At 41.7% G+C, this 17,372-nt stretch overlaps 1 protein-coding gene across 3 annotated transcripts in view; it reads right to left on the reverse strand.

The window, feature by feature from the left end:
• ATP2C1 (ATPase secretory pathway Ca2+ transporting 1) overlaps positions 1 to 17,372 on the reverse strand; it is a 97,229-nt gene that overhangs the window by 36,900 nt on the left and 42,957 nt on the right. For all 3 annotated transcript variants that reach the window (XM_058657102.1, XM_058657103.1, XM_058657104.1), the window contains 10 exons: positions 14,749 to 14,810; positions 13,588 to 13,696; positions 11,479 to 11,634; positions 10,246 to 10,314; positions 9,034 to 9,109; positions 5,731 to 5,797; positions 3,513 to 3,637; positions 2,692 to 2,789; positions 928 to 1,023; positions 451 to 540 (listed from right to left, as the gene is read on the reverse strand). In XM_058657102.1, the coding sequence (XP_058513085.1) occupies positions 451 to 540; positions 928 to 1,023; positions 2,692 to 2,789; positions 3,513 to 3,637; positions 5,731 to 5,797; positions 9,034 to 9,109; positions 10,246 to 10,314; positions 11,479 to 11,634; positions 13,588 to 13,696; positions 14,749 to 14,810 (948 nt within the window). The remainder of the gene's footprint in view (positions 1 to 450; positions 541 to 927; positions 1,024 to 2,691; positions 2,790 to 3,512; positions 3,638 to 5,730; positions 5,798 to 9,033; positions 9,110 to 10,245; positions 10,315 to 11,478; positions 11,635 to 13,587; positions 13,697 to 14,748; positions 14,811 to 17,372) is intronic.

The following is a 17,372-nucleotide window of genomic DNA, read 5'->3' on the forward strand; positions in this document are numbered from 1 at the left end:
TAGCTGCTAGGCGACGCCGCCAGGCCCCCCTAATACAAATTTTAACACTACAGTCACTTTTAAGAAGTTGATGCACAGGGGAAGGGCAAGACTAGAAAAAGAAAAACGAATTTCTCATGTTTTCATTTAGATCCTGGAAATACCAAAAAACAATGCCATTTACTCATTTACAAATTAGTATTTATTGGTTAGCATACACAAAGTTTTTACACAATGATGTCCATATGCGGGGAGACTGGCTATTTCCTCACAATAAGAATTAGTCTGTAGTTTGCAAGAAATAAAGTTATAATAAACTCTATGCCTGGTTCCCAATAGGAAGTAAGAATATATATTACGTCTTCATTATTCAAAACCTCAAAACCAGTAAAACTGAAATTGATGGTATTCCACTGCTCCGGAGGGTGACAGTTCACGGTCACAGAAGAGAGGCCAGGGACAGACACGTACCTTCATTGCAAGTGCGATCAAGGCGCCTTCTGTCGGCTTCCCCATTAGAGTGTTGTTTTGAATGACGGCATCATTGCACACGCAGCCGGCCTAGGAGAAAGCCACAGACACTAAGAACCTGCCACTATGCCTACAGTCGGGAACAGACACTAAGAACCGCCACTACGCCTACAGTCGGGAACAGACATTAAGGACCGCTCTATGCCTACAGTCGGGAACAGACACTAAGAACCGCCACTATGCCTACAATCGGGAACAGACACTAAGAACCCGCCACTATGCCTACAGTCGGGAACAGACATTAAGGACCGCTCTATGCCTACAGTCGGGAACAGACACTAAGAGCCGCCACTCCGCCTACAGTCGGGAACAGACACTAAGAACCGCCACTATGCCTACAGTCGGGAACAGACACTAAGAACCCGCCACTATGCCTACAGTCGGGAACAGACAGCGTTCGGAGAACCAAGAACTTACCTCAACAATTCGGCTAACAGCTGGATTATAGAAGCCATGAACCACGTCACCGTCAACAATCACTTCTCCAAACTGATTATAGCCAACACCAGTGACCTGAGGAACATTAACATGGGCTCAATGTTATGACATATGAGAGCCAAACCACAACAGCTATGTGTACTTTGCAGTATATAGCACAACACTGCTCAGGTGTACACCTTGAAAAACTTTGAGACATATAGATTCCCACAATGATTCATCTAAAAAGATGCCAGCTCTACTTCAATAAACTATAAAAAGGTCAAGTGAACAGCCCATCTGTGTGAGCTTAAGTTTATAAAACATTACACTTCGCAGGAAACTCATTTGCAAAGAATTAAAATGTATTACCACATCTAATATTCAAAATAAACCTGTGGCTCAGACAAAAGCAGAATTCATTATGTAAATGTGTAGGTTCAGAGGTTACGGACAGCAACCCTAGCACTTGCCAAACCACCTTAACACAACATGTTACATGTTGCTTTTCAAGCACAGAGGTAGAAACAAGACATACATTTATTCCACTTGGCAAGAACAAACTCAGTCAAGCAAAAGTTTCACAACAAAAATAATAGTTTAAGAAGAGAACAATGAACAAATGTTAACACTTCACATATGAAATGATGATCTCAAAGCAAAAGAGAAACCAGTTTCCTATCTTCCATGTCTGGATTGTGTAAGGACATGAAACCAACCCAAAGGACTCACTAACAGAGCGCGGACATCCACCAACACAGCACTGCGTATCCCTGACCAAAGACTCCTGCAAAGGCCTGGGTAATCAAACATAACACACCCAGGACCCAGGTCCTTGTTCTGCCAACTGCCCAACGCAAATCCCACTGTGAATGTCAGGTGTAAATTCATCCCAAACCTCTGTATCCACCATAAGTAGTGCTAGCTGCATCCCAATAAAAAATTCTGCAATGAGTAGGAGGGTTAAGATCCTGGGTTTGAATCAACAGCACAAAGAACCACAGCACAGGGACAGACATTTAAAACACGGTCCATACACAACCTCAAAAACAATGCACTCCCTCAATTATCTATTCAAGTATTTACTACTATGAATGGAAGCCCTGAGCTATCAATACAGTTCCTGCTTCCTGATAATTCACTCTCTAAGAGTAAGAGGGACAGGAAAGCACTGGGGCAAGGACTTAGTGGGAGGGATAGAGACACAAGGATGGCATGCTGCAGTGCCAGGGGTGGGGGCTGGGGCTAGAACCCAGAGGCAGAGAGGAAGCAGCAGGCTACCCCCACAGGGAGAGCCTCAGCAGAGGCTCCTCAGTGGGAGGGACCACCACAGTCTGAAAACATCTCAAAGCCAGTGGATTTGGAGCCCAGAAACCAAAGGGCAATACCCGAGGCTGGAGAAGGAAATTCAACAAGGACAAAATACACAGGGCCTTAGAGACCAGCAATTACAACCTGGCTCTCCAAGACCCCCCAAGAACTGCGACAGGAACACCAGGAGGCAGGTGAGAAACAACTCAAGAGGCACTAAGAAAACTGCTGTTAACCTGAGGGCTAGCAGAGTTACTTGGGAGACTCAAACTGGCAAGACCTGGCGAAGGAGAGATAACAAAAAGGCAGGAATTGGGAGTTTCTACATTAAACAAGCACATGTAATAGAAAGAACTCGGCTAATTCACAGGTATTTCACAGCAATGACACTGAAATCATTTAAGACTGTTCAACACTAGAGGTATACTATTTTAAAACAAAACTAAAGAGTACCTCAGCATGTAGACCCTCTGAAGTGAATATGTGTGTTACAGTCATTTCATTCTTTGTCAATGTGCCAGTTTTGTCTGAACAAATCACATTACAGCAGCCTAAAGAGGAAACCGTTACACGTCACCACAGTACCAGGGCTCTCTTAGGAAACAAAGCAAAGATTCATGAAACCTTGTCCCACTTCTCTCAGCTTTGTAGAACTCAAGCTTAGTAGTAATTTTAGATTAACTTCTCTTCATGCTTGAGTCAACATAAGGTAAAGCTTCTGAAATTAAACATAAAAATTGGATTTTATGTAATAAATTTTCTACAAAGTTTGGAGGTTACTCTATTATAAAGAAATGCCTGCAATTTCTTCAGTGAGGATTTTTCAAGATATTTCACTTTCTCAATATTAAAATGCAAACCAAAAATTTTTAAAAAGTTTCACAATTATTGCAAAAGTACACTACAATATAACTATTGCTTACTTACTCCATTACAAGCACATTCAATTCAAAGGTAGCATTTGGGAATGGCAACCATCATCACTGCATTGCAATGTCAAAAGAAAACAATTCTATTAATTTTACCCCATCGTTTAATCTATTGTATGGATTTTTAATTTGATTTAAGCAACAGAATATTCTACAAGGCAGAATGATTTTTTTTTTATAAAATCCTGCCCCTAAAGGTGAATTTTTCACTGCTGCTGGTTGTTTAAACCATATCCAAATTTGCCACAGGCCAAATACCATTAGGCTACCTCTAAAACAAAAAATTGTAAAACCACTGAGTTACCACAGCATCTCTGCATAAGCATGTGCTTGCCACAGACTTACCCAGAGTTTCTACAATAGGCAGTTTTTTCACAATGGCCCTTTTCTTCACCATTCTCATCACGCCAAGGGCCAGTGTCACAGTGACCACAATGGGGAGACCTTCAGGGATTGCTGCGACAGCCAGACTGGAACCAAATACACACACAATAGTCAAACCCCAGCTAAGCAGTAACCACTGACGTGGACTGCACACTACTTAAAATAAAGCCTGATAAAATGCAAAAATGATACTGTCAACTGCCAACAATGGTCTTCTCAAAACAAAGGAGCGTGGAGAACCATTTCCTGCACACACATTGTCACACTAAGTGGTGCTGATGTCAAACTGCCTTTGTTTTTTACTCATGGTTTCACTTCTAGTTGTGGAACACTAGGCTACTCATTAATCCATCTATGAAGGTAAGCTTACCCTATAAAGTATACAAAATAACAGAGGTTGAGAAAAAACTTACATATCAGTATGTTCATAGCAGCACTATTTTTAGCAACCAAAAGTAGGAAGCAGACCAAATATACAACCGAATAAGGTAGAGTTGCGGTATCCATACACTGGAATACTATTTAGCTATATAAAAAGCAATCAAATACTGGTGCCCAGCAGTGTGGTATAGTAAGCTAAGCCTCCACCTAAACCAGCTCCCTATTTATGACCTGGGAAAGCAGCAGAAGACAGCCCGAGTACTTAAGGCTCACGCGTCCATATGGGAGACCTGGAAGAAATTCTAAGCTCCTGGCTTCGATTGGCTCAGGTCTGGCCATCTGGCCACTGGGGAGTGAACTAGCAGATGGAAGATCTTTGTTTCGCCTTCTACATAATACTGTCTTTCAAATAAAAACAAAACACTAAACAAGTGATGAAGCACTACACGGGATGAGCGGGAAGGCAGACACGAAATGCCGTGCCAGCCACAGACGGGAAAGGGAGGGAGAGCGACAAGGACCCCTCGTGGGGCCGGAAGTGGTGCCGGGAGCGTCGTGGGGCTGGACAGCGGCCATGGTGAGCACTGTGGATACATTCAATCCCACTGAGCTGCACACTTGGAAATGGAAACTTTTATTGCATCAAAAATTGATCTCATCACATCCCTTCATCATTTAAAAACATGCAAGTTTTATTTCAGTACTATTCCAAGTATCATCTCTCTACTTTAATTCACACAAGACAAATATTCCTGCTTCCATTCTGCCCCGACCGTTCCGATACTCTTCTTCATTTTTATCACCTGTTTTTTCCATTACTGTGACCTACTTAGTATCACTAAAATCCTGTTAGGCAATCGTACCGAGCTTTTTAATGTGTCTAGTTAATACTGCTACCGACCGCAGCCTTCATAACCAAGGCCTTCATGCGTTGTTTAGTGTGGCACAACACTACGGGGTGAACAAAGTACAATCAACAATCATCCAGTACGGCTGTCACTCACACCCCTCTTCTCCCCAGGCTACCTGAAGACAAACTTCCCAGCTCTAATGGCGAGCTGCTCCAACACTGCCATTAACCCCCACAGTACCAAAACAACCCCAAAAGCATCATTTGTAATCTACATAAAATGAACATTTTTAATATTTCATATTTGCCATTACAGACCATTCATAAATTTAAAATTTATTAAAAATGGCAACAGAAATTTTCACTTAATTCAAACAATACTATTCTTGGATTTGAAGGTTACATATGTATCCGACATGAAGCTCCTGGCTCCAGGCTTTGGACTGGATCAGCTCCAGCTGTTACAGCTACTTACTGAACCAGCAGATGGAAGATCTTTGTCTCTCTTCTCTCTCTGTAAATCTGTCTTTCCAGTAAAAATAAATAAACCTTAAACAAACAAACACCCCCCGCCCCCACTACAACAGGCAGAAGTGAGCTTAGAGCTCCACTGCTGTCCCAGGCCATAAAGAGCAGAGCTGCAACGGAAGTGGAGTAGCTGGGACACGATCCAGCACCCATATGGATGCCACCCCCACAGGGTGGAGGATTAGCCTGCTAGGCCACAGTCAGTCCCCCCAAAATAAGTAAATCTTTAAAAAAACGAGTTTAGGTAAGCTGTCTATTTTGAAAAATTATATATGCATTTCAGAATTATTTCAGCAAAATAACCTTCTGTCCCAGGAAATTTTCTCAAATACCTTCATATTCTTATGCGTTCATATGTAATTTAAACTATGTCTATCAGAGACATAAGAGAGGCATAATTTACAAAGTACTCAAACTTACCTCACACTAATAGTAAACATTTCCAGGATATCCTTCCCTAGTAACCAGCCAACCAACATGATTATACCTGCAACAAAACCAAACAGCTCTTTTTCTCTTTTCTACAAAATCACTCAGAAGGGACAAAATAAGCCGAAGGCAACCAAGAGGCCCCTTAACCCAAAAACCAAAGCTTATCAGTTCACAAGTACAAGGTCTTTAAAAGGTCTACTCAGGAGAGGAATATAAAGTTAACATTGTTTGAAGTCCATGCTGTGAAAGTGCCCAGTTTTACCTTTAATGGCCACTTGCTTCCACCCCGCCCCCGAATGCTGACAGTTTAAGAACAGATCACTAGCAATGTCACACAATGGGGAAAGGGAGACCGCGAGAGTAAAGGCCAACACCCTACATATTCACTCGCACCTTTTCAAAGCTAACAAGTCACACCTCTCACATTAAGTCTGTACTGCACAAGGAGGAATATTCAAGAACTTGGCTCATGGTGATGTACCTTACTTAACCCACCTAAAGATGTATTTAAAACTTATTGCTGTCTGAGCATTTAAATGATTTAAAAAGCAATTAATGTAAAGCCATCCTTGGTTTTATATTTAAACTTTAATACTTAAAAAGAATGCCCACCCATACCAGTCTGTGGCTAAGCCTCTGCCTGGTTCAAGACACGGCGGCTCCACGTCCAGTCCAGTTTCTTGCTGCGGTTCCTGGCCAGGGACAGCTCGAGTGCTAAACCCATGGGCGAGGCCCAGGCTTTGGCTGAGTCCCTGCCTCAGCTGTTGCACCCACTCGGACATCTAACCAGAGGACGGAGAATCAAGATCAAGACCCAAATCTCTCTCTCTCTCTCTCTCCTTCTTCCTCTGCCATTTAAATAAATTAAAAATAAATCAAAACAGAGAGAGCGCAGGGGGCAAGGAGTATACCACACCAGGTGTAATCAAAACAGAGAGCGCAGGGGGCAAGGAGTATACCACACCAGGTGTATCTTAACAGAGACAGCGCAGGGGGCAAGGAGTATACCACACCTGGTGTATCTTAACAGAGAGAGAGCCGGGGGCAAGGAGTATACCACACCAGGTGTAATCAAAACAGAGAGCGCGCAGGGGGCAAGGAGTATACCACACCAGGTGTATCTTAACAGAGACAGCGCAGGGGGCAAGGAGTATACCACACCAGGTGTATCTTAACAGAGAGAGCGGGGCAAGGAGTATACCACACCAGGTGTATCTTAACAGAGAGAGCGCAGGGGGCAAGGAGTATACCACACCAGGTGTATCTTAACAGAGAGAGCAGGGGGAAAGGAGTATACCACACCAGGTGTAACTTAACAGAGAGAGCGCAGGGGGCAAGGAGTATACCACACCAGGTGTATCTTAACAGAGAGAGAGCAGGGGGCAAGGAGTATACCACACCAGGTGTATCTTAACAGAGAATCTTCTTTCATCTCTGTAATTACGAAATAAGAATTCAGGTGGTGATCCTCTACGACATGTCAAAGTTATACTAACAAATCACATCCAGTGAACTATACAAGAAGCACACTAACCACCCGTGGCCTCCAGCCTTTTGGATAAAGTATGTTGGAATACAGTGATACCCAAATGTGTACGTAATACTTATAGTTGCTTTCATGTTAGCACAGAATTAGCTAAGCATCAATGACACTATGAACCAAAAGAGCTTAAAACACTTGTTACTGGCCCTTATCAAAAAAAGAAACAAAAAGGAAAAGAAAGGAAAAATGAAAAAGAAATGGGAAGGAAAGGAAAGACAGTAAGAATATAAAATGTTTGCTTGCCACTTATCTGGATCTTGAGTCTCAACTCATCCTACTCCTTATTACCCTAATAATAAAAATCATTATACTAATATCAAATCACAAACATGAAGTCAAAGCTTATCTATTATTAAATTTGATATGATTTTATTGGCTTTAATAGTACAGTAATTACTATACATTACAAAAAGTACTTGGCTAGAATTTCCTGTTTCTTATGAAATTGTCTATATTTCAATAGCAATAACCAAACAAAAGGCGCCACACGAGACTAAACACACCAGATAAAATCAACTCTCTTCCAATCTTCTACCTCATATTTACGTTAGACCATCATAATCCCAAAAGTGGCTAAAGAGAAAATGTTTAAGGAATTATTTTTTTAAAATTATGTAATGGAAATACTACCTTTATATTGTGTTCTTAACTTTAAAACACTAAGCTAGACGGAATAACTAACACAGTAGAATTGAAAGAGAGATCCTAATTAGTACATGTGTATAATGTATGATAAGGCGTCACCTCACTGAGTGAAGAACGGATCACAGAACCAATGGCACTGGAGCAGTGAAGCTTCTTGTGAGTAACTTTAAAAAGGCATTCTAGCTCCGACAAGTCATGTATTAAAATAAATTTTAAAGCAACTAAAATCAGCTATCAAAATTGAAATTCCAGTGGAGCACTGTTCACATACACGCTCTTATAAACACGGGAGCGGGAGAGTGCGAGTGGCAGGTGCTCAGACCCGCGAGGCGCACGTCTCCATCACACAGAACTCCCTCTCACCACGTTCATTAGCCATCCCTTGGAGGTAATTAAAATAAATGTTTATAATTCAAGCAATAAAATTCTGATAACAGTCATATAAAAAGCCATTATAAGAAAAAACAGCAAGCCACTAAAAAGAAATAAAAAGAACATACAGCTGACAAAGAATTTTCTTTCCTGAATAATGAAATGTGAAATAAGTCTTTTTTTCAAGTTGGCCAGAAGTTGTGAAGTTTCTTGACTACATTTCAACTCAGTAATTTCACTCAAAGAACGTATCCAAAAGACATAAGTGTTTATTACAGGTAATTAGCAATGAAGAATTATTTATGAGTTAAAAATCCAAAACAATACATAAATGTCTAACAGATGGCTGATTTATGTATTTTTTCAAAGAATGGAATATCATACAACTTCTAAATTTGTTTCAGGTAAACATCTATTTAATGAAAACACGTTCATGATAGTATATTTTAAACAACAAAAAAAGTCCATTAAACAATACTATCAAATTTTCATTGGAGATTATAGGACAAATACTAAAATGGTCACAGAAATGAAGATTATTAAGAAATACAGAGTTCTATTTTTTTCCTTGTGGAAAAGGACAATGAATGGGAGGGTTGGTTTTATAATAAAAGAGGTTTTAAAAGTAAATCAAATTAAATAGGATTATAGTAACTTTATCTTTCTCACTCAAATAAAAAAGAGGAAGTCCAATAACAAACGAAACACCAACACACTCACTCGTGCCTTACCTATTATTCCGAAGGAGTAGAACGACAGCTGTTTTCCCAAGAGGTCCATGCTCTTCTGCAAAGGGGTCTTCGGTGCCTTGACAAAGTGAACGTCACCAGGATCACTGACATGGACAACTCCCCGGGTGCAGGGGGCTCTGCCACTCCTCACACCCATGTCAAAGGCTTAGGTAAATAAACACCACCACCTCCCCTTAGAAAACTGAGGCTTCGGCAATGCCCAAGTCACAGGTTGAAATTCAAAAACAACTAAATTTTAAAAGTAAAAACAGAATCTTAAACCAAAAGCATTTCCTCATAAAGATCCAGTCTCCCCATGCCTCGGCTTTGAGGCGGCATCCTTCCTCGTCGGCATCAGCTCCCGAGCTCCCATTCACCGGCCGCTTCCTCACTTGGTGCAATCACAAACATGTCACCACACCATGGGCATTTCCGATCCTCCTTAGCCACCCTCTACCACCAAGCTTCTTGGCATGGATTTCCATTGTACCACAGACTGGGGTCTACAAAGTTACCTAAGCAATGTGGAAAATTTGGAGGAAATATGACATCTATGAAATGAAACCTCTTCATTTGAAGCATAAAAAAACATATATCCTTAACCAAAACTATCTTCTAGGTTATACTGCTTGACTACCATGGTTTCCCTATACCTGGAATCAGGTATGGTTGGAAATTTTGGTTTCTACCAAAATGTTCTGAGGTACAATATATGAAATAATAATCTTTACAATTAATGACAAACTAATTTCGACACAGAGTAAAATGTTTAAATCAGCTATAAACATTTTCCTCTTATAAATCATATACAAAAAGGTTAAAAATTTGATGTGTATTTAGGTCCTTCCAATGACAGACTTTCCAATTATGCTTCCCAGCAGACAACTGAATGATACTCTGAATGACTCTGCTTTCACACACACACACACATCATCATCACCACCACCACAACCACCACCACCACCACCACCACACCACACCACACCACACCACCACCACCACCACCACACCACACCACACCACACCACCACACCACACCACCACCACCACCACCACACCACACCACCACCACACCACACCACACCACACCACACACCACACCACCACCACCACCACACCACACCACACCACACCAGTATTTCATCTTCAACTCACAATGGAGAATGTCAGATTTTACACAAGTATGCACATCATTAACATACAAATACTCACCTCTTCTGCTTGCATCATTTTAAAAACTTCCCCAAATTCAGAATTTTCTCCTGTTCCAATGACAATACCCTGAGGGGGGAAAAAAGTATATTCATTGAGAAACAACTCTTTTCCAATTCAGAAATAAAACGTGCGCATGCTCACACACACACACAGACACAACTCTCCTGGGCCCTGCACGGTGGCCTGGCAGCTAAAGTCTTGTCTTGCATGCACTGGGATACCATATGGGCACTGCTTCATATCCCAGCTGCTCCACTTCCCATCCAGCTCCCTGCTTGTAGCCTGGGAAAGCAGTCGAGGACAGCCCAAAGCCTTGGGATCCTGCACCTGCATAGGAGACCCAGAAGAAGCTCCTGGCTCATAGCTTCAGATCGCCTCAACTCCGGCTGTTGAGGCCACTTGGGGAGTGAACCAGCAGATGGAAGATCTTTCTCTCTGTCTCTCTGTAAATCTGCCTTTCCAATAAAAATAAAATAAAATAAAATGCATCTAAAAAAAAAACTTTCCATCTTTTTCTTCAGTCTTACCTACAATGAACAGACCTGGCAAACAATCCAAGAATCCCTTACCAAACTTCCTTCAGGCTTCTAACTTTAAAATGTTTTAACTCTTATGACACAAACTTTGGACACATTTCATTAAACAAATCGCTAAATTCTGGCCAGGGTCTATTTCTGCCTATATTTGTAAAGTTTCAATCTCTCTCAATACAAATTTTTAATTGTTCTTTCTTCCCCTCATAAGCTATAGAACAGTACATCTACACTGGTAAACCAGGAGAATTCAAGAAACGAAGTATTTTAAATTAGTCAACAGGTGAATTTGCAGTCAGAACACTATAAGCTAAATATCATACTAACTCAATTAAAATTGTATTTAAGTTCTATTTAATTTTTCATTTAACTAAATTCTATTTAATTATAAGTAAATTAAAAATTTAACATATCCATGAACCACATCTTTAAAAAGGAACAGATATGAAGAATGGTTTTGTAACAAATGGCAGAACTACGGACATATCATATTCTATATGCTAATATTTCAGGGATACAGGTTGTCTTCAATCTTACAAATAGCTCTAAAGAGTTAGATTCAATTTTGTGTTGTCATAAATTGTTAATAAAATAATAAAATATATACACACACAAATAAAACCCTAGCAAAAAAGAACTAAGGAAACAGATTAAATCAGAGGAACTGCTTCTTTTTCCAAAGAAAGAATGCTGTTACCTTTGCTTTGCCACACCTGACCAGAGTTCCCATGAAGGCGATGTTGCTTCTGGACGCGAGGGCCCCATTAGCTGCAGCCGGCTGGGGGGCTGTGACTTTGGAACAAGGGGTTGTCTCTCCGGTCAGGCTGGATTCATCAATGGAAAGATCCACCGCCTAGGGGAACACAGCACAGCTCATCATTGCAGGATGCTGTCACGTCTAACATCTCCAGAGTTCATAATCAGCAATTTTTCAGATCTTCTCTACTGATTATATTGTGTCCACTACGCTAACAGAAGACCACAGTGCAATCATATTTCCAAACAAAGTCAACAAGTAATAGAATTAGAGGCATGTAAAATAGAATGCTGTACCTGAGACCACATGAACCTAAAATACAAAACACAATCAGGAAAACACAGACATTAGCTGAGACTCAATCTTTGGAGAAAACCCACTTTTGAAGACAAAACATTGTTTCCTACTGTTGTCATGTCCCTAAAATTATGGAAATTACATATGGCAGATGTAAAACCAATCATGAAAGAAATCACTGAGTAAAGAGCAAAACAGATTCTAAGACAGAAATCAGTGTCATGTTCGGCTAAGTTTTCATTTCTTTCTATACATCCTTACATTTATTCCAAAACAACAACCTAAAACACTTCCACATGGATACAAGTATCTGATCTTTCAACTCTGCAACTGGAGTTCACCCATCCGAACACAGCAGGAAGACAGCAGTGTGGCCTGTGTCTCCAAGTACCCCCGTGGACAGTATCTTCAAAGCAAGACAACAGAAGAATGTGTGATGTAACCCAAGGACAGAGGATAAACTGAGACACACACACAGAAGGGGGTAAGAGCCATTTTAAAATAATGACTTAAGAATCAAACAATTTCCCCCTACTGTCATGCTTTTCAAAGCCTTCACTGTCCCATGGGAATCACTTCAGCTGAGAAAGAGCAAGAACAGAAGCGCAGCAGAGGGTTTGCTAAGCCTGCAGAAGCGGCAGGCCCACCGCCATCCTCCTAACACCAGGGCTGAGGACAGTCAGGGCACACGCACACTCGAGTCTGAAGAGCAGAATGTCTCCCAGTCTAACTCATTTCATTCTGGACACCCTTTGAGAAACGAGGAACTAGTTTATACTGTTACTCTTCTGGCAGATTGATTCACTCATCCAACAAATATTTACTGCCTTAGCTAGGTACAAGGCACTGGTTCCAATCCTGGAAAGGAAGGGGTAAGGAAGTATTACAGGAAATTATTGGGCAGTTTCACTATTTAGACTTCTTAACTCACAGCTCACATTATGTACAAAGTACTCCAAACTGAATCTTTTTCTTTTAGAAAAGGGAGCAATACCCTAATAAGTCACATCTTCTTTATGAGCACCAATATCCTAAATCATTTCAGATAAAATAATTATAAAAAGTGGCTCATTCTTACTTCTTCCTCCCTATCGCCTATGTTTAATCAACACACAGTCTTCATTCTCGATGCATGGCCTAAGTGTTAGTCATACGACCAAGAGGGTATGGTGTGCTGTGTTGCTAAGCTACCTACAACTGTACTCAAGGCACTGCCAACTTCAGATCGTATCAACTTCCAAGGGGTTTACTGAGATGTCACCACACTGTAATTCAAGAAGCACCTGTACAGGAAGGCATGCTCATAGTTTTGAATGCTACTATCTCACTGTCTTCCCTACCCAACTTTGTCCAATACTAGTTTTCAATCATCAACCACTAAAGCCATATTGTCTAAGCCATTCTAAGATCTCACTCAAAATCCATTCTCTAAATTTCCATACCTATTTTCTGAACTTCTTTCACTCAAGTACTAAGTTTTATCACACTTAATAATTTGTGAACACATACAAACATGTTCCCAAATCACAAGAATTGTATCACACACAGTGAATATCATGTCTCCTACAGTGCCTGGAACACAAGTTTCCATAAAAATCTGCTGATACCTGAAAAGATATTGCAAGACTTTATAGTACCAATATGATGTCAAAGTAGAAAAAAAACTGAATATCAAATGTTTCAAATCAACCAGGTTAATCCTTAGAACTGATGCTTAACATCCAAGTATTCTCTCAAACAGACCCAACTCACCTCAAACAAGCGTAAGTCGGCAGGAACTCTGTCGCCGACAGAGAGACAGACAGTATCGCCTGGAACCAAGTCTCGGGCAAGTGTATGCTCCAGTTTTCCTTCACGTACACTATAACATGAAACAGAAACCACCACGGGTTACAAATGAAACCCACATCTAAGTCCGAGAGAGGGATCACTGTGGTCTTACTAAGATATTCAGATGATAGAAAAATCATTGGAAAACCTTATTGTTCAGGGCCGGTACAATGGTTCAATGGGCTGATTCCCCCCTTGCAACTGCTGGTATCGCATGTGGGTGCCGTTTTGTGTCCCAGCTGCTCCACTTCCCAGCCAGCTCCCTGTTTATGACCTGGGAAAGCAGTAGACGACATTCCAAAGCCTTGGGACCCATGTGGAGACCCAGAGGAAGCTCCTGGCTTCAGATTGGCTCAGCTCTGGCCACTGTGGCCAGAGAAATTAACCAGTGGATAGAAAAACTTTCTGTCACTCTCTCTATGTATGTATGTATGTGTATATACACACACACACACACACACACGTATAAACTTGTCTTTCCAAAGTAAATCTTTTAAAAAAAAATTGTTCAAATACAAAATGTGAAAACTGAAGCAGTTTTCTGAATCAAGTGGGTCCTACATCACAGACAATGCTCTGCATAACCACAAAGAGAGTTGCTGAATAAATCCACGCCCACACATCAACACTATCAACATTAGAGCTTTAAAGCTTTAGGATTTGCACTGTGGTGCAGCGGGTTAAGCCACTGCTGACAGTGATAGAATACAGCATGACACCCTGGTTCTTCAGTAAGGCTTGAGTCCTGGCTATTCCACCTTCAATCCAGCTCCCCATTAACGTGTCTGGGAAAGCAGTGGCACATGCCCTGAGTGCCTGCATCCCCGCAGCCCATATGGCAGATCTAGATAGGAACTTTCAGCAGTCCTTTGAACACAGGCAGCTAATGTAGTTACTTGAGCCATCACCAATGCCTCCCAGCATACACACTGTCAGGAAGCTGCAGCCAGCAGCTACAAGCAGGAGTCAGGGCCAAGGACACCAATGCGAGAAACAGGTGCCTAACTCCTAGGCTAACGCCCACGTCCCCAACTTCGTCTCTACAGGATAAACCTGCATCAAAAAATGTAAAAAGGATCATACCAGTGGCACTCTGGTGGTACAAGTTTACTCAATTCTTCGAGAGATTTTTCTGAACGATATTCCTATTAAAAAAGTTAATGTTAACAAACACATATAAAGAAATGAAAAGGTGTATTCTGCCAGATATTCCATTTGAACTTAAATTTTACCTTCAATCATTATTTTAAGATTTCCCCAAGTCTTACTTTTTCCTTTTCTTGTGCTTATATCTTTAACTATAAAACTTGTGCTTTTTTCTAAAATGTTATTATATGTATTTCAGATTTCATACTTTGATATTCAATAACTTCATGTTATTTAGAACATGAAAACTGACCAGCATGCCCAGAGCATGTAATGGAGTCATTCATGTTAAGATCAATGCCTTATAAGGAAAATAACTTTACACGTGCCGTTTGATGCCAAAGCCAATGACACCACGTGCTCGCTTAGCCCACGCTCACTGCAGAGCTCTGCTGAGCAGGAACACTGAGCCACAGCTCACTCCACCCTGACACAAACACTTCCCATCAACCTGAACCTTCTCAACAGAACTCCTAGAAGCCCTGATTATCAAGTTACAACATACATCACCTCGCTACGCATCCGCTAGCAGTGCTGCTTCGTGCAACAGCACTGCTCTCTGACGTCTACACCACACTGCTCTCTGTCTGACGACTACACCACACTGCTCTCTGTCTGACGTCTACACCACACTGCTCTCAGTCTGACGACTACACCACACTGCTCTCTGTCTGACGTCTACACCACACTGCTCTCAGTCTGACGTCTACACCACACTGCTCTCTGACGTCTACACCACACTGCTCTCTGTCTGACGTCTACACCACACTGCTCTGACGTCTACACCACACTGCTCTCTGTCTGACGTCTACACCACACTGCTCTCAGTCTGACGTCTACACCACACTGCTCTCAGTCTGACGTCTACACCACACTGCTCTCAGTCTGACGTCTACACCACACTGCTCTGTCTGACGACTACACCACACTGCTCTCAGTCTGACGACTACACCACACTGCTCTCTGTCTGACATCTACACCACACTGCTCTCTGTCTGACGTCTACACCACACTGCTCTCAGTCTGACGTCTACACCACACTGCTCTGTCTGACGACTACACAAGCACATGCAGCTGTCGGCGCAATGTCACAGCGGGAGAGGGTCAAGCACAGAGAGTGCTTTCCACCGACTTCTCTGCTAGTATTATGTCATAACTGAATATCCATTCCTCATCCACACTGTACAGCTGTTTGAGAATAACTTAGAACTAAATCTGCTAACCAAGAAGCAGAAACATGTCAAGAAAATGCACAAAAGCAAAAATGACAAAATTTCCCCTAATTTTGTCCAAAACTTCCTAGAAAAGGTTCGCCAATTCTAGACCCTCAACACACAACTGCCACTCAGTCTCTGGTCTTTCTAACTTCTGTTCAGTAAATTACATAGTGATATATGTACCTAAATGATCACTTAATACACACCAAAAACCTGGCGGTGATCCCTAACAACCACCTAAGAAATAATTGTAAGGTGGAATCATTACATGACCAAACAATTATCTATTTCTCTGACTGGAAAGGGGTATAACGGTATGGGTACCAGTGTTTGGAAAGAGCTGAAGAGGGCCCCGGGTTGTGTACTAACAGGTTAACCCTCCTGCATTCCATATGGGTGCTGGTTCCAGTCCCAGCTGCTCCACTTCTGATCCACCCCTGCTAATGCCTTCAAAAGCAGGAGGAAAACATTTCCTTTATGTATTTGAAAAGCAAAGTTAAGAGACAGAACGGGAGTCTTCCATCCACTGGTTCACTTCCCAAATGGCCACATCAGGCAGGGCTGGGCCAGGCTGAAGCCAAAAGCCAGGAATGTCAGTGTGGGTTGTAGAGGCCCAAACACTTGGGCTATCCTCCACTGCTTTCCCAGATCCATCAGCAAGGAGCTGGGTTGGAACGAGGGCAAGCCAGGATTAAAATCAGCACCCATTTGGGACACTGCTGCTGCAAGCAGTGGCTTATCTCACTATGCCACAGCACCAGTGCCAATCCAGGGTGCATTTCTCATAGGAGAATTTTTTAACAGAGCATTGTGACAGAATCAGCTGACAGAGAAAAAATCTTTTTAAAAGCAACTTTTTATTTGCTGTTAACATTTTGATGACTTCACTTTTGGGAAAAGGGGTCACATATATGTAAATAAGTAAGATCTAGTAAGTTTAAACTGAGCTTTTCATGTCTTTGATTTTTTCTGGAGTTTTCCATTAAATGACTATTACTAAAAGATAGTCAGCTGGCATACTAGGCTAAGTCTCTGCCTGTGGTGCAGGCAACCCATACAGGTGCGAGTTCATGTCCCAGCTGCTCCACTTCCTATTAAGCTACCTATTTATGGCCTAGGAAAGCAGCAAAGAATGGTTCCACACCCTGGGCCACTGCACCCACAAGGGAGATGTGGAAGAAGTTCTTGGCTCCTGGCTTTGGACTGGCTCAGCTCCAGTCATCACTGCCATATGGGGAGTGAACACAGATCTCTCTGTGTGTCTTTCCTTTCTATAACTTTGCCTTTCAAATACAAGCAAGTCTTCAAAAAAAATCTAAGTGTTCAGTAGTCAGCCTCAGTCAC

The sequence above is a fragment of the Ochotona princeps genome, chromosome 30 (genome assembly GCF_030435755.1).
Source record: "Ochotona princeps isolate mOchPri1 chromosome 30, mOchPri1.hap1, whole genome shotgun sequence".
Lineage (NCBI taxonomy): Eukaryota > Metazoa > Chordata > Mammalia > Lagomorpha > Ochotonidae > Ochotona > Ochotona princeps.